This window comes from Conger conger, chromosome 10 (assembly GCF_963514075.1).
Source record: "Conger conger chromosome 10, fConCon1.1, whole genome shotgun sequence".
In the NCBI taxonomy this organism is placed as follows: Eukaryota; Metazoa; Chordata; class Actinopteri; order Anguilliformes; family Congridae; genus Conger; species Conger conger.
Genome location: NC_083769.1, coordinates 35799140 through 35821281, shown reverse-complemented (window position 1 = coordinate 35821281; position 22142 = coordinate 35799140). Strand labels below are relative to the sequence as shown.

Genomic DNA, 22142 nt, shown 5'->3' with positions numbered 1-22142 from the left:
CTGAAATCACTCCTGGAGCTGTTCAGCCCCTACACAAAAGTATTCAACATGGACATCAAGGGGTTAATTCCCACGCTCACTCCTTAACCCCAGTGTCCCCGTGTTTCTAATGGCAGGGTGTATCGTCCAGTAAATGCACTCCACATGTAATGCAATGATATACCCTCCTATCCACACCAAAAAATGCTTCATTCTACATAAAAAAAAGCATTACTCTCTTGCTGGAATAGTAGGGAAAAGATGAATTGGGATTAGTACAGGACTGCATCCATGGGGTAAAAAGACTATTGGTTCTGACGACTACTGGGAAACTGCTGTGTTCCTTTGAGTAAAACACCTTCCCCCATACACATCCCATTCTGGAAGTCCATAAACAGAAATCAAATGATAGTAAAGTTTTAAATGGCAGGCAGGGTTGAAATTTGGATTATATATACACTCACCGAGCACTTTATTAGGTATTTTAGATTTATTTTTTAGACTTCTACTGCTGTAGCCTATCCATTTAAGAGTTATGATGCAAATGATGCTCTTCTGCATACCACCATTATAATGTGTGCTTATTTGCGTTACTGTCAACTTCTTGTCAGCTTTGACTATTCTGGCCATTCTCCTCTGATGTATCTCATTTAAAAAGCATTTCTGCCTGTAGAACTGCTGCTCATTGGATTTTTGTTTTGTTTTTTGCACCATTCTTTGCAAACTCTAGGGACTAGTGTGCGTGAAAATCCCAGGAGGTCAGAAGTTTCTGAGAAGTGTCAGCAACATTTCAAACTAAATACCCTACTCAAGGGTACAACAGCAGTGCCAAATCAACAATTTGAACCTGCAACATTCTTATTACAGGTCAAAGTACCCAAGTATCACTTATATTTTAAATGAAAGAGGATTAAACCAGTTATAGAGGAAAGAAAGTGGCAACACAAACACTTCATTTTAAATTATTTTTTTTTATTACCAATTTAAAAATTGCAAGTATGTTATTTCAGTTTACAAAAGCCAACACACTTGCAAGAGGAAGTACTACTTTGAAGCAGGACAATATTTGAAACAAAGCAACCCACACATACAGCTGAGGGATCAGGGATATGGGATGTCCTGGCATATGGCTTTATATATCAGATCAGATCTTTCCAGGATCTTCCTTCAAAGTGACTGTCCTGTTAAACACCAGCTGCAAAAGAAAAACCACAATATGAAAATAATTCTGTATTTGTTTCCAATATGCGAGTTAGAATTCTATTTATGATGGAAACTTGCTAACTGAATTTATTTAAATGGTTTTGGCTATGAAGCATGAGGGTAAGATCTGGCAAATGCCTCTCTCTCCCACAAATTGTCTTTTAACCTTTTCATTTGTTTTTGAGCTCTGTTCTGGTTGGAAGTTGCAACATTGAATGAATGAAGGGATTTATAGTGTAGTGACTTTGTGATATTCAATGGCTACAAGCTTCTGATTCAAGAAATCAACTATCTGGTTGTCTGGTTAATGATCAAGAAAAAATGTATAAAACAATCGAAATATCTTTCCATCTGACAAACTACAGTTCAGTATATTTTTTCATGTAAATAGGAAGTATGTATGCAGGATTACATTTCATATATTTAAGCAGCAAATAAAATTTAGATGGAAATTTAGGAATTGATGATTGCTGCCAACAACTGATGCATCATTGCAAGGAAGTTAAGCAAAGGTAATCTGAGGGACAACAATCAAGTCTACTTTCTCACCTTCTCTTCAGTGGTGTCAGGGTCCACTGAGAAGTAGCCGATTCTTTCAAACTGGAACTTGTCAAAAGTCTTTGACCCAACCACTGACTGATCTACCAAGGCATTGGGAATCACTTGCATGGATTCCTGAGCGACGAAGAAAGAAAGCATTCAATAATATTCAGAACATATTTCAAGATAATTCAGAGGGGCTTCGAGAATAGTAATAATAAAAATAAATTTGTTATTTAGCTGACGTTTTATCCAAAGTGACTTACACCAACCTTCCTGGTCCCAGTCATGTCCCTTAACCACTAGACTACAGGCTGCCCCATGTGAAATTTGTGAATTTGCTGGTCTCAGATCACAATTATATATGGTAAAGATAAAACAAAGCTGTACTGGAAGAGAGACCAGGTTGTAATGGCCGACTTACGGGGTTGATGTCGCTCAGGAAGCCCCCAGGGACCTCAGACGAATCTTCTGGATTCTTGTGGAGAAACCTGGGGACAGAAAAACCGATTATGACAAATATATACCTGCAGACAGCTGCTCAGTCAAATGTTTCAATGAACCTTCCCCTGCACCCCTCCCCCCAAACTCTGCCCCTCAACTCACAGTCTTTCATAAATCCGCACTTCACATTGCAAGGGCTTGCTGACCCAGTGGATGAAGGCCTTTGGTTTCTCCGCTACATTAGAACTGGTGCAGCTGACCTCCAGTTCCACTACCTTCCCACTGGCATCCTGAGAGGGAGAGGGAAAGAGTGAGTTAAAAATGAATGGTTGTTCTGGTACATTACATTGGTTATGAAATAAAATCTACAACACACGTGCTCACTTTGATGGCCCTCTGCAGGGTGATGACATATCCAGCATGCCTCAGGCCCACAGGCTGATCTGGAGTCAAGCGTTTGTAGCCCTTCTCCATCACCTGTATTGGTAGAGGAAGGCCGTTACAGCAGCGCACAATTACACAGTGCAGCACTTACGACACAGTTGCACTCAGAAAAGGAAAATACGGTACAAAATACACAAAATGTATTTGTTTCCAACACACACACAGTGAGTAATGCACCATAGTAGAGTAACAGCATGGTAGAATATCTGACCTCACGGAAGTCACTTTGCTCAATGTAGATGGTGTGTGCAAAGGGAACAGTATGGATGCCCCTTGCTTCATTCGCTGGGAAGTCTGGGATACGAACCTCCACCTATGAGGTGAAAATAAAAAGGTAGGGATTTAAAAGAATCAGCATCCACAGGCATAAATACAGCACTACAATTCCCAAGAGGATCTTGTTGTTGCAATTGTACCATTTCCACCATGCCATATCACACAGTACCAGTTTAACAGGGATGCGGGTTCAGCAGGCTGTATCAGAGGTGATGGTTGGGGATAGTGTAAATTGGAGGCGATGTACCTGTATAGTAGACAGGTACATCTGAGCAGTAGGTGAGTGGGTAGGGGATGGTGGTCATGTACAGTAGGAGTGCAGGTTGGGGAAGGTGTACCTGTGTTGTAGAAGGCATGTTGGTGATGGTAACTTTTAGCGGTTCCAGGACCGCCATGGCACGAGGAGCCTTCTCATTCAACACCTCCCTCACACACGATTCCAAGAGATGTGGTTCTGTTGTTGTCTGGGCAACAGTCACTCCAACCTGGCACCATGCAGAAAGACCATGAGATTAATAGACCCACCCTCCTTCCTCCTCGGACTCACACCTCTCTCTTTTAATTTCTCTGCCCCTCCTTTCCTACCCGAGCACAGAAGTTGTTGATGGCCTCTGGGGGAAATCCTCTCCTCCTTAGCGCACTCAGGGTGAAGAGTCGAGGGTCATCCCAGTCCCTGCAGAACAGTGACATGGTCACAGTCAGTAAGGCTGCAGTGTGTGAGCAACACAGCAGTAGATGCTAGTGCAGTCTTCACCTCACAGCTCCTGTATCCACCAGTTTGACGATCTTCCTCTTGGAGACAACAGTGTAGGTGAGATTGAGGCGGCCATATTCCCACTGCACGGGGCAGTACAGGTCCAGGGCATTTACCAGCCAATAATAAGAGGAACGCCTGGCAAAGACACAGATAGGAGATTACTTGAGGACAGGTGCATCATTACACTTATTGACCCTTTCCTCTGTAAGGCATGTGTGAGCCATGGACGCCACAATACCAGAAGGATCTTATATCCACAGACAGCGAGAACTCACCTTGCTTGAAATTCCTTGGTGCACAATGAGTGTGTGATGTCCTCAATGGAATCACATAGGCAGTGAGTGTAGTCGTAGGTAGGGTAGATGCACCTATGAAAATTTAGTTGGATGACACCATATCAAAGCTGGTTTCAGAAACTAAACTATTGTATCACAAAGATACCCATGTGAAAATACAGTATACTTCGCCATACCCAAAGTAAAGTTACATAAACCTTATACATTATGTATGCTAATGCATAAAGTAGTATTACTTCAACCACATTTTAGGCAGCATAAGTCTAGTCTATAAAGTTACTCGACATGTATATTATTGCATGCAAGATGGTGGACCCTTCATTTTATTGCAACATGTACAAAATGTGTAGATTGTGTGATGGAGGGATACATATTGATGTAGAGCGTCTGTGGTACAGTACCACGTGTCTCCTGTGCAATGGTGGGGCGTGTATTTGATGCGGTACGCCACAGGATCCATCTTCCCGTCCTCCATGACCATCTTCATCCGAAGTGTGACCTCCCCCTCAGCAAACAAGCCCTTCTTCATCCTCTCAAACAGCACCAGGGACTCCTCAGTGGGACGGTCCCGCCAGGGGGAAGGGGGAGGGTTGTGACCTTTGAGTTCCTCCCCACGTTGGTGGCACACATAGGCATGGCCTCTGGAGAGATGACACGCAGTCTACTTGTTAATATTTATCAAGCATATGTCCAAATTTATGATTGTACTGCCACTCTCCACTGTCACACACACCTGCGAATGAGGTCCACTGCCAACTCATACAGCTTTTGGAAGTGGTCAGATGCATGGGTCACTTGGTATGGCTGGTAACCTGGTAACAGAGGAACAGACAAATCAAGAAAACATAAAATCTCAAGCCTTTAACATTATGAACACACATGGCAGCCCAACTGTCTCAGCGCTGCAATAATGTTTTTCTAAGGTCGATGTTAGGTTATCTTCATGTTGGAAGCTCATCTGGCTGGACCCACCAAGCCATTCCACCATGTCCCTGATGCCCAAGAAGTACTTCTCTTCCTCCTTCTCAGGGTTGGTGTCATCATAGCGCAGGAAACAGATCCCATTGTTGGCCTGTATGGAGGAAAAAGATTGTTAATCGTATCCATGAGCAATAATACTGCAAGATCTAATTCTGAACATACAGGTAGTTTGGGTTACAGAGACTGGAATGGTTTGGAACTAGCAAGCGTTGTTAGGGATTTCTGCTGGTACCTTGGCAAATCCAAAATTGAAGTTGATAGCTTTGGCATGACCAATGTGCAAAATGCCATTGGGTTCTGGGGGAAAACGTGTCCGAACCTGGAGAAACATCAAGACAGTCATCCATAGAGAAATAATGAATTAAACAAACATAGTAGACACCCCCACTAATCTCCATATTCATGCAAGGCTACCTGTCCGACCCCCAACACACACAGTAATATAACCATACTTGCACCCCCTTCCCACAGTAATAGTCTATTCCTGTCCTTAATCCCCCCCCCCCCCCCCCCACAGTAATTTAACTGTACCCCATCCCAACCATTGACAGTAATGCAGTCGTACCTGTCCCCCTGTGAATTCCAGGTGTTCCTTCAACAATTTCATTGTGTTGGGCGTCACTACATACCCTTCCGTCTTATAGTTCTCACCTGGAGGAAAAAATTAATATACAGTATGAATTGAAGCATTTCTTTTAAGAAAAATACACATCAACATCAGCATAGCCAAGTAAATAATACACACAAACCATGACATGCATACAAATGGCATTTAAATCTATAGCTTTCATGAGGCACTGAGATGAATAATGGTGGACCTGACCTGTTTTGTGGAATTTCAGGGCCTCTCCTCGAAGTTGCTCCATTAGTGACCTACCCTCCACTTTGACCCCCCCTACATAAGGATAACCAGAAAGATGCACAAAATGTCACCAACCCGGTCTCCCAGCAACCTGACTGGAACTGAATATTCAACAAAAAGAATGAATATAAATGAATTCTAAGCAGAAGTTAGTCCCGGATAGGCCAACTAATGTGATCACCCCCTCACCATTCTCTGCCACCACCTCGTTCTTCTCATTCCCAGGACTCTTCGTTTTAGGAGCCTGTGTCAGAGGGGAGATTCTGAATGCATTTCAGATTGAAGTCCAGTTGAAAATTCTTTTTTTTTATTCCAAAATAAAAAATAGATATATTTTGGGCTGCCTGGGCCCACAATGACTGTAGAAAGGAGTGCATCATAATTGCTTTGTTAAATTATGCACACCAGAAAAAAAAAAAAAAAAAAAAGAGTATAACTGCAAACTGCAAGTTAGTACACCGGTACCCGGGGTAATTAAATAAACACTTATGACCCAAGTGCAATTATATGACATCACCAGCACAGAACTACAAATTATTATTATTTTTTTTACTTTTCTTCCCCAATTTTTGAGGAAACAACCAAGAGAACATATGGGACTGGAAGAAAAGTACTAGTAAATACAAGGACATTTAATGGGAAAATGAACCCAATGAGATTATAACAACAGACAAGATGCACGTTGCTCTCTCTCCAACTTTGCAAACTGGACTCATTTGGGAAATACTGATGATGGTCCAAAAAGTGCTATTGGCTCAGTCAAAAATACAACCACTGCATCATACATCAACTGTGAACCAGCCCTCATTGCTAGGTGGCATATAATATTGAATGCTATAATACGCAGCAATGTCCTCATTTGTTTTCTCATTTTCACCTTTGGCTTTTTCTCCAAGTCAGCTTCTGTTTTTGGTCCCAGGAGCTGGAGAACCTGATGAACAGCACAATAACCATCATTAAACAGAGGTGAGCCCATTTTGGTAATTGCCTGAAATGTAGCCAGGGGGTGAGGAAAAAATGAGTTATTTATGCATCTGCCACACACCTGCATATCCACCTCATTCTTTATGATCTTCCCATCAGCCCACTTTAGAGCAGCCCGAACCTCGCCTACGAGACAAAGTAAGATAAACAGGAAGACAACAGTCAAAAAGAATGAGCGGGGGCAAGATTCAGGTCACTCTTTGCAGAGTCATAGTGAAACTGAAATCAAAGATAAGGAGCAAAATACCAACTCGTGATCAGTATGCAACATGTCATGTGAAAACTGTACTTTGTAGTACTTGCTCAATCTGGAGACCAAGGAGAAATATAACTATAAAAACGTGACTTAAAAAAAGCATATATATATATGCTTAAAATAAGTAGACTTGTCTGCTAGCGGGGTAATAACAATCATTTTTAAAAATTAAATTAATTAAATAAATAGTATTAAGGTTCAGGATTATACTATTAAAGTGAACAAAATGTCTTAGTGGAGTTATTGTTTGAATTTAAGTCTATAATATCAATTCTGATTTAATTTCCGCAGTACGCTCAATGAGTTATTCATATGTTGCAGAGTCATAGTGAAACTGAAATCAAAGATAAGGAGCAAAATACCAACTTGTGATCAGTATGCAACATGTCATGTGAAAACTGTACTTTGTAGTACTTGCTCAAACTGGAGACCAAGGAGAAATATAACTATAAAAACGTGACTTAAAAAAAGCATATATATATGCTTAAAATAAGTAGACTTGTCTGCTAGCGGGGTAATAATAATCATTTAAAAAAATTAAATTAATTAAATAAATAGTATTAAGGTTCAGGATTATACTATTAAAGTGAACAAAACGTCTTAGTGGAGTTATTGTTTGAATTTAAGTCTATAATATCAATTCTTATTTCATTTCAATGAGTCATTCATATGTTGCCTTCAGAGAGGAAGTAGTTTAGACAATGTAGAAATCAAGAGAAATTAATTTCCCCACATTTCAGTAGCTGAACATATTGCAAGCTGGCAGATGTGGAGTGCTTCTGAAAATCTCATATTGATCATTACAATTCTGTCTCTGAATCACAGCCTGCAGAAACCGTCTCTTCAAATCCACCAGCTCTGAATGAAATGCATTCTCACCCATCAGTAGTCCCATGTTATAGCGATACCTCTCCTTCATCAGTTGATCTCGGTGTTTATTAATGACCACCTCCACCTGAAAACACAAAGCCATATCAGTCACATGTAAAGCACGGGGCAAACTTCCACATCAATCGCATCCACATTCCACTGACAAACCTAACAATACAGATTCATTTCTAAACAACTGTTTGGCTGTCGGCTCATCATGTCACTGCACTGGCCTCGGTTTCAGAGCACACATACTGTCTGAAGTGCATGCATCCATATACTGCTGATTTTCATTGAGCAATCCACACAGGACTGCACAAACAGCATGAGGAGCCAGGAAGGGAGGGGGACCGCTGTCCACCAGGCGGCATTGCCAGCCGTGCTCAGAGGAAGAGTTGCCACTGCGGCCCATTGCTGCTGTCCATTAGGCCTCGTCATAGGGCCTTATAACAGGGCCTTATAACAGGGCATTTCTCCCAGGCCTTGAGAAATCTCTTTTCGCATGGCTACAGTTCTAGCTGGGTTTGGGGTTTTATTTTTGTGTGTGTGTGCAATTTTTGGCTTGGCCAGCGGAATTTTTTTGCCAGTTTCCTAACTTTCAGTTCTTGATCTAATAAAAGGCAGGAAGCCAAATATCTTTTTGGAATGGCCTGATCTGATCAGTGGCCACACCCAGCACACTACAACTACTTACACAACCATGGATGAAATTAATAAAATAATCAACACCAAAAACATTTTCTCCAAATTATACAAACTAATATCAACCACAGACCTAACAATATCCCTCCCCATCCAAGCCTGGGAAAAAGACTTATCACTCAGCTACAATTCAGACTTCTGGACTCAAATCTGTAGGAACACCTTCACGATGACCACCAATACTAACCTGCAACTAATACAATACAAGGTTATTCACAGAACTCATATCACTCACCAAAAGATGTTTAAAATAGGATTTGTGGACTTAGACAAGTCACAGACCAAATATCTCTCATTATGAGCTATAGCATTCCACTCTGTCCATCCCTCTGTCTACTAGGAGACCTCTCAACAATCAACCCACCAAATCAAAATACCAAACCTATACTCATTGCCCTAGCTATCGCCAAGAAAACCATCCTCTTAAACTGGAAACCAAGACACAAAATAAATATCACACATTGGTCTAATCTACTCAAAGAACACATATCCATGGAACCAATTTCACACCAGCGCCAAAGCTCACACATGGCAAACATTTGGGGTCCTTTCATAAAATCAACTACTAACCCTACTAACTACTAACGACTAACCCCCCCAATACCCAACCTATCCAACATACACTCACATACTCTAGAAACACTATCCATGCAATACCATATCCTAATCCAACCCATCCATTTTTATTTTATTTTTTCCCCATCGTTACTTTTATTACTATTACTTTTGCTCCTCTTCTCTCCCTTTTTCCATACTATCCATTCAAGGCTCCAATGAACAACCACCCACTTGTCCACCTGTCTGTTTGTCTGTTCATCTTCCTGTCTATCTGCCCGTTGGTCTGCGTGTTCATATGTATACACAAGTCACTCTTACCACACTTTATATTTCTTCTTATTATTATTCTTTATTTTTATTTTCCCATTTATTGTTATTTTTAGTGACTCTGTTTTGTTTTACCCTCCCCTCAAAGGCTTCAGACTGTTTTCTTCCTTTGCTCTCTTCCTCTCCCTCCCCCCCCTCTCTCTCTGAAATTTATCAATGTATATATGTTTGTTTTTGTATTATTAAAAGTAAAGGTGACCTCCCAAGAGGGGGGGGGGGGGAGGTGGCGGGAATATAAAAAAATAAAAATTTAAAAAAATTTAAAAAGAAAGAAAAAAAGAAAATGCATAGGGCTGACTGGAAGTGTTCAATTATGTTGCAATACTGTTGCATCAGGTGGTAGTAATCAACTCATTTCAGCGCATGCACTTATATTTGGGAAGGTTGTATGAGGTGACATTTGGAAACTGGCAATCAGTTGATATGCGAGTGTATTCACACAATAACTGCTCCAGGCAAACATGACTGACCATTGATCAGACACTTGTTAGCCTCAGTCCTCTGTAATTTCCTGAAAAGATAACATTGCCTGTTATCTTGAATATAATTTTACAAATACAGCATACTTTAGTTTGTCAATCTGTACGGCAGACCCGGCAGTCTGCAATACAGACTGAATGTATACAATTAAAAAAATAGATGAGGACACAATCTCCACTCTGTCTCACCGAGTCCTCGATCTGCTCAGGGGTGATGACAATGCCCACACCGCAGGCTTCCTCAAACTCCTGCTTATGGATTGGTTCCTGGAGACGAGCCTTAACAAAGTCCAGAGCAGCTGAACAGGGGCAGAATCAGACACACAAATAAAACTCAAACTGAATCCAGGGCGTACACTCCCAGGGTACGTCTCAATACAAAAAAATTAAATAAAAAGTATCATCCTTTCCTCCACTCGTTCCTTCCTAACTGGGTGATGGGGAAAGAGAGGGGAGGGGAAGGAGGATACATTTTTTAGAGTATTGGAAAGCACTCATACTGTACATGCCTGTATGTACAGTATCTTGTGCAAACACCTGTATGAGAGCCATGTGGAGTTTATGTCTACCCTATGGTAAGTAGTGCATCTCATCTACTCCAGTGTGTGATATGAAGTGAATCTCAAATATCATTACATTGAAATACAAGTCCTAGTCCTAAATGCAGTGCCTAGTGCGTAGCTTACTGTAAGTGTGCTTGTAAGTGTGTGGTGCATGGGTCTCTGAGTACCTGAAAGCTGCAGCTCTGTAGAGATTCTACAAAGGGCGATCTGCTCCGTGAGGAAGGCCAGATGCTGGGGGCTCTTTAGTCGAGAGGCCATGCTGTATAACAGCGTTCCACTGGCTTTGTCCACACTTTTGGCACCCAACATTCCCTGAGCCTAAAGTGATGGACAACGTTAAAATCAACAACAAGGGTATTAATCAGTGATTAGGCTTTTTTTCTTTTCTTTGTTTCCTCCTCTCCTGGTTTTGCTTTTCATTTCAGTAATCTATTTATTAGTCTTTACCAATTTACTTTTTTTCTGGGATCTTTGTTTTCTGTTGAATATCGTTTTATCCTAGAATCTGTAAAGTGTCCTTGGGTTTGAAAAAGGTTGTACATAAATAAAATGTTTTATTTATAATAATAATAATAACAATATTATTATTATTATTAATAATAATAATAATAATAATAATAATAAGTCGTACACGGATTTCTTGTATTTGCAAAATTCCTCAACAGTACTATTGCATTCACTAAAAAAGATGAGCTGCCTATACAAGGTCGTTGTACTAGTTAACATTGTAAGCGATACATGGAAGCAACTGTTTCATGTCCTTACATAACATGAACGTGACAGTTCCAAAAGGCGCACTCGTCACGCAAATATCAGAGGCGACTGACAGTCAAGTGACAGAACTTTTGTAGACTACTCAACTTTCGAAGTAAGCTTGAGTTCCTAATTTTCCTCATATTATACGAAAACAGGGTTGACAGCTGACTGACAACATCGTGAAATGAGCAGGTTCTTTACTTGCCAACAGAATAAACTCGAAAAAACGACCATTACCCTTTAAAGCAGCTTGCCATTGCAAAAATAAATTAACAGTACAAGTACAAAAATGCTAACTAGCAAGCTAACTACCATCCCAAGACACTTTTCCGCTCTTATCAACACAACATTTCCCATGACTTACCAGATTGATTGCATCCTTAAGTATCAAGCTAAGAGACTCATTTTTTAGAGTTTCTTTCGCTTTCTGCTCACTTAGCCCTATAGATTGGAAGAGAGTTAACGAATCGGCCATCTTTTCCGACTCACACATGCTGCAGGAACACTCCAACTGAAGTGTCTAACTTCCGCTCTTCTCCGATTCGGGTTGGGGTCACTACAAACCAATCTCTACAAATTGTGAAGTATTTTGCACCAATCGCACAGTCTTATTAAACGCACATTTCCCTACGTCCCAAAAACTAGCCAATGAAAGTTCGCAAGGCAGACTGGGGGCGTTCAATACGTTGCAGCATTGTTGCATCATGTTGTAATCAAAAGTCATTTCAGTACACAAATAGATAATTGTGGGAGTTGAGTGAGGAAATAATGTGAAACAGGTGTACAATCCATATGAGATTATAATGCATTCTCCAGCATTGTTTGACCATTGTTCATGGCTTGTCAGCTCTGACAATTCCCTGTAATTTGCTGGAAATATAACGTTGTATAGCTAGTTAGCTACGTATTCGTTGACCAAACCTAGCTAGCAATTTACCTAGAAGTAGCTTACTGTATGTTGTTCGGTGAATGTGATGTATGCCACCTGTAACTACACAATACGAAATGTTTACAGGGTTACTTTATTGCCATCCATCCAGTTTAAGAGAAACTCCGTGACAGTCTTTTTCTGACCATTAATCCGGAGAGTAGAAAATATACATTTGGAGAGCTGTGTGCTGATCTTGGATCAGCAGTGACTTTTTACACAGAGGTTTAGAGATTGTATTGGGACTGGGTAAAATGAACTCAGATCAGTGTATGAAGCCGAAACCACTTGGCGTACGCGGATCGTGGCTGTGCACAACTAAGAGCTGATATAACATGAAGTAACTTTACAATATATCGTCCAGCTAGCAATGTAATTTAGGTAACGTTAGCCATCTGTCTCTACGCGATATACCGAGGTTGTATGAGAACGTCTTCTAATCAGTAAGAGCTGAATCCGAACCTTTTGCGTTGTACATGTGCTACACTCTCTACTACTAACTCTGATGTCTGCACGATGTCTTCACCTCACACTTTGTGTTGTAGACTTAATTTGAATTTGTTGCTATTTTGCCCATCAATCTACACTCAGTGTAGATCTCTAATTTACAAAAGTATTCGGACCCTTTACTGTGGCACAAGTTATCATCATGTGTGTCCTGTTTTGCTATAATTATCCTTGAGATGTGTCTACAACATGATTTGAGTCCACCTGTGACAAATTGAACGGATTCAACATAGTTTATAACGGTACACACCTGTTCAAACTGCATGTCAGGACAAAAAGGTGACCAAGAACCCAAGAGTGACCAAGAACCCAATGGTCACTCTAACAGAGCTTCAGAAGTCCTCGGCAGAGATTGGAGAACCTGCCCAAAGGACAATTATTTCTGCAGCACTCCATCATTCAGGCCTTTATGATAGAGGAGCTAGATGGAAGCCACTTTTGAGTACAAGGCATATGTTAGACCACTTGGATTCTGAGAGCATGAGGGAAAATATTCTCTGGTCTGCTGAGACAAAAATTGAGCTCTTTGGTCAGAACTCCAAGCACTATATCTGGCGAACACCAGGTACTGCTCATCACCTGGCTAATACCATCCCTGTGGTGAAGAATGTTGTTGGTAGCTATAAAGACCTTTAATTGCACGTCGTATCAACTGCCATTCTGGTTAAGCTGGTAGACCTCAAGCTTGTAATGTGATGGTTAAGCTGGTAGTTGGTAGATGGTTATGCAACAATGCTAGACAAGCATTTTCCAGCATGTTGGTCACCAGGATAAGATAATCTTTATCTATGCTGTTTTTCCTGCAGGAATTTCTTTTTTTTAATAGACTATTGGCCAGCTTCTGAGACTTAGATTAAGCTTGGTCCTCAACTAAATTAAATTCTGAATGACGATTCTCCATAGGAAGCTTAATTCAGACCAGGACTTAATCTGTGTCTGTAAAACTAAGTTAATTAATGCTAATTAATTTGCTACATTGGGTATACATACTTGCAATAGAATATAATCCATGCATACCCTGTGCTGTAGGTGGGGTTTCCTGTCACAGAGCATAATTATGTCTCAGTATGCTGTGCTGTCTGTGGGAGCCAAGTCATGGAGGTGCCTCCCATGCTTACGCACAGAGTTGCGGTTGGACTTGACCCTGAGCTGTGGCCAGAGCTTCCGGTAAGTTTAACCCACTTCTTTGGATGTAACTATTTATGAACAGTTAGCTATTGGTGCGGTGACCTTGTACCTTTCTGAATTGTAATCGGCTAGTACTGTAGATGAATAAGGTGACCTATTAGTCATTTACCTAGCTTTAAACAAAGGAAGCATAAGTTAGCCATGTCTCCAAACTCCAAATCCACCTCTTTATTGTCAATAAATACTGTATTACTGCCGTAACTCTCCCTTTCTCTGTCCGGGGCACCCAGATGGCGTGAAACAGGTGACGGCCACTGGACAGGAGTGATGGGAGGGCGAGTGTGGACACTGACACAGACGGAAGACACGTTGTGGTACTACACCTACAGCATGCAAGACAGTGAGGGGAAGGTGAAAGGGAGGAAGAGGAGCGCGGAAGCAAGGCCAGACGGGCCGGTGAAGAGGACCAGGGGGATGATCACGGTGAAGGAGGAGCCCGCTGAGGACCACGAGCCAAAGGCCAAGACTACTGAACATGACCATAAGGAGGAAGAGCTCCTAAAGGACTACTTCCAGCTGAATGTGAATCTGGCAGACCTGTACAAGCAATGGGGCACTGCAGATACCCACTTCAAATCCATTGCCAAGGCATTCACAGGTAAACATGGGTGATAACACTTTTGTATGCGCACTGATTAACTAATGTATAATTGAACACATACTTGCCTTAATACTTAAAATGCATTCTCATTATTATTATATTTATGAATAAATGCAGACCTGTATGTTTTTAAACTGTACAAAGCCATGTAAACAAATATGCACCATTGAGGAAAATCAGACGAAAAGCTGTACAAATCAGTACATAGGTGCTTTCCCAGTCTGTTTTTTTAATGTACTTTGATGATAGACTTTACTTTGCCTTTGACATAGTTAAATCCGAAAGTATTGGGACAATGACACAATTTTGTGATGTACTCCAGCACATTGGATTTGAAATAATAGAATGCCTATGAGGTTAAAATGGAGAGTGTCAGTTTTAATTGTAACTGTATACAGTATGTAAACCATGCAGATGTATATATTTTGATATCCCGGCTGTTTTTAGTGCATTTGGCATTGCTATATTCAACTGTGCTGACGTGTCATTCTTTTACCCTTGTGATGCAGGTGTGAGAATGCTGCGTCAGGATCCTACTGAATGCCTGTTCTCCTTTATATGCACCTCCAACAACCACATCTCCCGCATCCAGGGCATGGTGGAGAGGCTGTGCAACACCCTGGGAGCCCCCCTTTGTCAGCTGGATGGGACCCCTTACCACGACTTCCCCACCCTGCAAGTCTTAGCAGGTGCTACACTTCAGCTGTGAAAGATAATTATTATCAGTTGTATTGTTTCCAAGCCTTGATATCTAAGTACCTTTTTAACTTCCACACATAACCAGTCCTTTGTATCATACCTCCTCTGCAAGGTATACTGTCAGTGATTTCTTGTAAAATTGTTATTCAATGAGCGGAGTGATTTTAACTTTGAAATATAAAAGTTTATATACGTCCTAATAATTAACAGAAATGTAAAAAAAATTAGGCAACATTATTGAATAGCAGTGGCAGTTATGATCATATAGATTTTTGCTGATGGTAATGGGTCAGTTCTAACTTCCCACAATTACCTTGAATGATACTAAAGGACTTGTGTAGTAATGGAAGTATGACCAAGAGTAATATATTCCTGTCCATCCTTTGACTTCCCCTGTGTGTAACAGACAGCAGTGTCGAGTCCTGTCTTAGGAATCTGGGCTTTGGGTACCGTGCCCGTTTCCTGCAGCAGAGCGCCAGACAGATCATGGACACCCACGATTTAGACTGGCTGGATAGCCTACGCTCCGTCCCCTATCTGCAAGCTCAGGAAGCACTGCGCAGCCTGCCTGGGGTGGGACTTAAGGTACATCACTACATTCCACTTGGAATGCCTTGGATAATTTGGATAATTTCTTGTTTTCCTGAATTCCAAGCCATGGTCCTGCAAATATTATTTTTTGGGCTTTATTTCATTGTGGGGTTTTAGTTCTGAGTTGCCCTATAGGCTCATTCCTCATTCTGTATATGCTGATCTATAGTCTGCCTTCCTTCCTGCAAAAGGCTACACATCTGTATTTGCATTCATTCAGACTTCCACATCAACATCCCCACACATTAGAATTCCAATCTCTACTGTCATGTGCTCCCAACAAGAACGAAGAATCGCAATACTTTCCATGTGCTGTCATTTATGTAGGAACGCTGCCAAGTAAGACATAGTGTGCAATAGTACTATGTGTATCTATATCGGTGTGTCCTTACCACCCAGGTGGCAGACTGTGTCTGCCTGATGTCTCTGGACAAAGCACAAGCAGTTCCTGTGGACACGCACGTGTGGCAGATCGCTCAGAGAGACTACCGCTGCACTGTTGGGAAAGGCCTCAAAAGCCTGACGGACAAAGTCTACCGGGACATTGGTGAGGGCACACAATGACTGCTTTGGCCAATGTCTCCTGTGGACTTTAAAGTACTTTTGTTGGGTGTCACTCTGTTCTCTCTTGCCCTAATGGCAGAGTTGTTAATAGCTACAACTAACTTATTAAACATGGCTGTTTTTTTTTCTATACAGGCAACTTCTTCAGAGAGCTGTGGGGTCCTTATGCTGGTTGGGCACAGTCTGTGAGTAATGCATTAAAGCTTTGGACTGTGGTATGCTATGCTGCTATAGAATGGGGTACTATTATAAAGAGAAGATAAATTATTCCTATTTTATGCTGTCATATGCTTGTTCCGCTTGTTCTCTCCCTCCCTCGTGTCTTGCTTCATTCATTAGCTTCACTTTGCTTCTTTCACAACCAGGTGTTGTTCTGTTCGGATCTGAAAAAATTCCAGGACTTGAAGGCGATGGCTGTAAAAAAGGAGGAGGTTACAGAGGTGAACATAACAAATAAAAAAAACAAGAAAACCTGACCGGTAGTAACTGTACAGAGAGTACAGTGTATGGCTGCAGAGTACGACAACAGCAAAGAAGAGAGATTATTGGTGGAAGGAGGGGTATAGTTTTGGAAATTATGTAATCTTCGTCGTCTCTTATCCAGGGGTGTGTCCAATCTTATCTGAAATGGCCAGTGTGGGTGCAGATTTTTGCTCAGCATTATGACACGACAACTGATTCAAATAACTAATCACAGTCTTCAGTTTAGACCTCGGTAAGTACAATTTGTAGACGTATTTGGGTAATATTGGACACCCCTGCTTTAATCTATGCTCACACAATGGTTCAGGGTAGTGATCCTCAACCTTGGTCATGGAGAGCCACAGGGTCTGCTGGCTTTTGTTTTTACTCAGCACTTACTCAGAGTAACACAGTTTGATCAGTTGCGGCAGCTGATTACACAGCTAACTCGGCTCACCCTGGTTTCTCGGGTCTGAATCAGTTGGAGATCTTTAGGCAAAAACGAAAACCTACTGACCGTTGGCTCTTCTGGACCAGGATTGAGAATCGCTGATTTAGAAGTACTGTTGTGAAGAAATGTGGCCTTTATTTTCCAGACTTTTTTCTTTCTTTTTCTTTAACCAAGAAATATGTATTGTGTGTTTATATCAAAGTCACATATGCAACTAGTAGTTGAAATTAATGGGGAGTACAGACCAGAACGGAAGAAAAGCCATCTATGATTTGTCTGATATCATCAGAGGAGAAATAAAACCACAGAAGGCACTGAATTTTGGTTAGGCTTGGAGGACTATTTTTGTAGTCCACTTTACCCTCCAATATGTAGCTCAAATCTAAACTAATCTGTTAAGATGAACCCACTAAGGAGTTTAAGAACTTGTTAAGTCACTGTTCTAGTGCATGGATAGACCTCAATGTTTGGTATCATATGTGGATGTGCCAGTGCTAACTGGTCCACAGACCTGCAGGGTCACAGGAAGAAAAGGTAAGCTCAGTAAATAATGGTCTCACAGAGAGAGAGATCCACTTGCACATAATATAGTGCTTAATATTTCATTGGTTTAATTCTAAAAAATAAAAAAATGTCTGAATCCATTTTGTTGTAATTGATATTACAACAAGGGGCGGCCTGTAGCGTAGTGGTTAAGGTACATGACTGGGACCCGCAAGGTCCGTGGGTCGATCCCCGGTGTAGCCAAAATAAGATCCACACAGCCATTGGGCCCTTGAGCAAGGCCCTTAACCCTGCATTGCTCCAGGGGAGGATTGTCTCCTGCTTAGTCTAATCAACTGTAAGTCACTCTGGATAAGAGAGTTATAAATGCCATTAATGTAATGTAATGTAATGATATAAACTTCCCAATGATTTGTAATTACCATGCCCTACTGTTACTGATTCCACTAAATGTTTCCCATACTGCTAAATCTAGCAGACTCTTCTGACTGGTGAGCAGCTTGATTGAACAGTGCTCAGGAGCCCAGAATCCAGTCCAGGTGGACTGCAGCGTCTGCTGGTTTTCTGTGTTTTCAGCACCAGTGATTCATTCAAGTCTTTTGATTGGCTAAAGAATCTGCATACCTTGTTGCCAAGGCCAACTTTGGCTACCAATTCAAAGGAAACCACAAAAACCTGCAGACAATGTGGCCCTCCAGGACTGTAGTGTAACGCTCCTGACTAAAGCCTTCCTACCTCTTACTTACAAAAGAAAAAGCTGATGAAGTTTGCATGGCCACCAACAGCATACCCTATCAAGTGCTGCTTTGAATTATGTTGGAGGTCTAATTTGCTGTTAAGTTTTCAAAATATCTTATTTCAGCTAGCTAACTAGCTAGCTGGCAGCTCATGTTTATCATAACCTGGCCAAAAACTGGCTAGATAATTGTAATGGCAAGCAAGATCTGATTTTCATTCATCTTTTGCCTTGTTTTACTACTATATTAACTTCCTAGTTAATATATTAAGTACCCTGATGACTATCACATTTACGTGATATCAAGGAGGCAGTTATTCCTTTTTGTTTTATACTTTGTTTTCTTACTATGATACTATGTTTATGAGAATAAAAGGAATATTTTACAAAATAACTTTTGTGTTGGTGTATTTTAATGGAACAGCTTATGCTTTTTATTCATGTATATTATCATTTTTAGGTGATAATACTTTAAACCGATGTACTGTATGTACATTTTCCACAGCTTGATAGGAGTTGAGTAGCTCTGGGAAAGTGTTCTTATCACTAAGGTGTGCATGAGCTTTCTATGAAATGATCAGGGCCTGCATTCTGTTCCACAGAACAATAAATGGCAGTGAGAACATGCCATGCTGATATATCATTAACTTTGTTTTTGTTGATCAACAAACCCAGCACTCTTGGCGAAAGTATGTTCTGTTACCCTGCTACAGATAGTTAAAACATGGTGTGCTTACCCTGTCTATGGTGGTTTAATGCCACTAGATGGCACTAGATTTTGTTAAATGAATAGGTGATATCGTTCATACACTTACTGACTATTGGCTCTCAAAAAGTTTCTCATTAGCTACAAATTATAGTAAATGTTAGTTATGGTAATAATCTAAAATATAAAAAGGGATTAACCAGCACTGGGATTTGCTAATGGAATCTGTATTTTTTATGGTGCATCTGTTGCAGGTTGCGGATGTTTGTCTACAATGTCCATGCATGGGGTTAGTACATTTGCTGTTGTGGTTGATATGTGCTTTTTACCTTTTGTCTCATTCTCTCTCACAGTGAAATTTGTCTGCTTTGTACAAAATGCCAACAAGACTATGTGTCTGTGCTTTAAGCAATGGTGGAATTTTGCACTTGATCATTTTGTTCAGTTTTTTAGTTGAATATGTGAATTTTCAGTGTACGCACTCTAGCCATTGTGTCACAATGTGTCTCGTGTTCTCCAGCGTATGTGCCCTGTAAATGGACATGTTTATGTATGTGCAGTGACGTAATAATGTGAGTCACCTCTGGCACAGTGCAGGCAGGCCTCAACCTTTAGCCTGAGGGCAGAGAAGAAGAAATAACGGCCTCACTGCATCTGCATGCTGCCTGGTGTGAGCACACGCTGAGTACACACAAAAGGGGAAAACGAGCAGAAAAGTACAGTAGAGCATTATATAACAAGGTTACAATGGCAAAAAGCACTTCGACACAGGCAATAATGTCATTGGAAGAAAAACACGAGTGGTGTCCTGAGTTGAAACCGGTTTTTCTGTTGAGTTCATCCTCATCTTCAAGGGGCCAATGTCATTAGCCTCCAGTACAAAGGGTGCTTGTTGTGCCAGATGTCCAGTGGTTCAGTGCTGCGTGTGTCTTTCTCCATGCTGGACCCTGTTGTGTCTAATCTATCAAACCAAGGCTTCATTGTTTTCCTCAAAGCCAACGGAAGTGATATGGAAGTGGGTGCTCATCTTGGAATGCCTGGATTTCTCCCTGTCCCCATCTCCACTCTACTTATGTGATTCATTCTCTCATCCATCTATAAATTCTTTCCTCATTTCTTACTCCTTTCTTCTCTTGCTGTCTCTTTTCCATGCCTTCCCTCTTTCCTACTTGTTGTTCTAGACACAAAATAAACAAATTGTAAAGTTATGACTGGTGAGAATAATATTGATTGTATTAGAAATGCGATAGATTTTCCACAACATCCGCCTCAGACGCAGAGAAAACTGCCATCTCATCGTCTCATCATGCCACCAATGAGCTCATATTAAAGAGATGAATATCAGACCTGATTACATTGATGTGCCCTGCTAATAAAGCAAACTTTCATGCAATCAGCACACTGAGTGACTGGACCATGGACAGTCCACTACAGCTCATCATCTGGGGTGTTTGCAAGATTAATTGTGTTTCTGAAAATGGATTCTGTAGCATTCTTCTCACATGGATTTCTTAATACAGTGGAACTAGTAGTGAGAAAATGAGGGTGAATAAAAATTAAGTGTGGCTTTTAAGGCTTAGAGAAGCTGCTTGTTTTCTGCCAGGTCATGGTCTATAACTGTAGAGGCTGTTGCATATTGGCAGGCTAGAAATGCAACATAGCAATTGCAAGATTAAATTGTTCTTTTTATACATCGGGCAAGTTGGTTTTTTTCTGAGTTTTATTTCTGTCAGTCAAATCATTCTTCCACATTCTACTAAGGCTCTGTTCTAGTGCCTGGATGGGCTACATAGTCCAGAACTGTATCCACAATGGGGGAAAGCCTTTTTGAAACATTCTGGAGCTGTTTTTGAAGGTTCTCAGGATTTATGATTGAAACACAATGAATGAATTACAACTATTAGAATTATTGAATTATAAAGCTTTACAAATACAGGTATATTTATGTTTCTTTATGTTTCTTTCAAACAAACAGTCCAGTGTTTGCGCCAGACAAATGTAGGTTGTTAATGGCAAAGTGGTTGAATGACAAGCAAATCTTTAATCAGTATTTATTTACAATACTGTTTTGTTTTGACAGTGTGGAGTAGGCTGAGTACTTTCTCTGGCCACTAGGCTTTGATTACTGTGCTAAATGTTATTAATCCTGTATATAATCCTGTACTCCATTTTGTACACCACACAAAATATTGTCTCAGACACACCTCAGTCATGCCTTTGGCTGCAGGTTAATGGTATCTGTACGGTGTTGAGTTCTAAAACTTTGTTCAACTACAAGTCATTGTGGCCAAGTGAAAAAAAAAAACTCCACTCCAAAGGAAACTAACAGCATGTTTCGGTACAGTGAAGCACAATGCGGTATAGTACAGAGTACCATCACACACCCAGGTAAACAAAAGGGTTCATACAGATAGACAGAAGGACGCTTGCACTCCCACAGAATTACAGTCAGTGCTTGAAGCTACACCCTGCCGAGATTACCGTAATCTTGTTAACCAGGGAACAGCAGCCGGGTAATAATCCCCCTGGACAAAGTGTAAGTATTCAAATTGAAACACACCGAAAAAAATGTACAGAAACACAAATAAACAAATACTTATGTTGTGTGCAAATAATTTAGGCATTGACCAAAAATGTGAATTAAACTTTACGAAAAATGCAACATTAACATGATATTGAAATCAAATGTGTCAATTCCTTCTTTTTCTTTGACAAGCAAAGGATTGTTTTGGGTAAAACATTTTATTGAAATCAAATGTGTCAATTCCTTCTTTTTCTTTGACAAGCAAAGGATTGTTTTGAGTAAAACATTTTATATTCCCAGGAGGTTAAGACATCGACAGAACATGTAATATAGCCCCTTGTGAAAATGGCAATAATTTTGTTCCTCAAATATGATTTGAAACTCAATTTAAGACTATATACTCT

General features: G+C 40.7%; 2 protein-coding genes across 4 annotated transcripts; one reads left to right on the top strand and one right to left on the bottom strand.

The window, feature by feature from the left end:
• Positions 1–947: 947 nt before the first annotated feature.
• On the bottom strand, positions 948–11843 carry qars1 (glutaminyl-tRNA synthetase 1). Its single transcript, XM_061257426.1, has 23 exons — positions 11642–11843; positions 10689–10839; positions 10148–10257; positions 7902–7977; positions 6828–6892; positions 6660–6713; positions 5972–6026; positions 5744–5815; positions 5486–5571; positions 5153–5239; positions 4912–5011; positions 4673–4751; positions 4341–4580; positions 3919–4011; positions 3641–3778; positions 3472–3559; positions 3225–3371; positions 2822–2923; positions 2551–2643; positions 2329–2456; positions 2147–2213; positions 1732–1857; positions 948–1174 (listed from the first exon to the last, which is right to left on the bottom strand). Exons 1-23 carry the CDS (start codon positions 11768–11770, stop codon positions 1124–1126), a joined length of 2337 nt encoding a protein of 778 aa, XP_061113410.1. The 5' UTR covers positions 11771–11843; the 3' UTR covers positions 948–1123.
• Positions 11844–12374: 531 nt separating this feature from the next.
• ogg1 (8-oxoguanine DNA glycosylase) lies at positions 12375–18902 on the top strand. Of its 3 annotated transcripts, none has more exons than XM_061257880.1 (8): positions 12375–12586; positions 13742–13879; positions 14131–14498; positions 15011–15190; positions 15607–15785; positions 16191–16338; positions 16491–16540; positions 16721–18902. In XM_061257880.1, exons 2-8 carry the CDS (start codon positions 13770–13772, stop codon positions 16829–16831), a joined length of 1146 nt encoding a protein of 381 aa, XP_061113864.1. In that variant the 5' UTR covers positions 12375–12586; positions 13742–13769; the 3' UTR covers positions 16832–18902. The 3 variants fall into 3 exon arrangements, with proteins under 3 accessions (XP_061113864.1, XP_061113863.1, XP_061113865.1); XM_061257879.1 differs by having other exon boundaries at positions 12377–12648; XM_061257881.1 differs by lacking the exon at positions 12375–12586 and adding an exon at positions 13021–13277.
• Positions 18903–22142: the final 3240 nt, after the last annotated feature.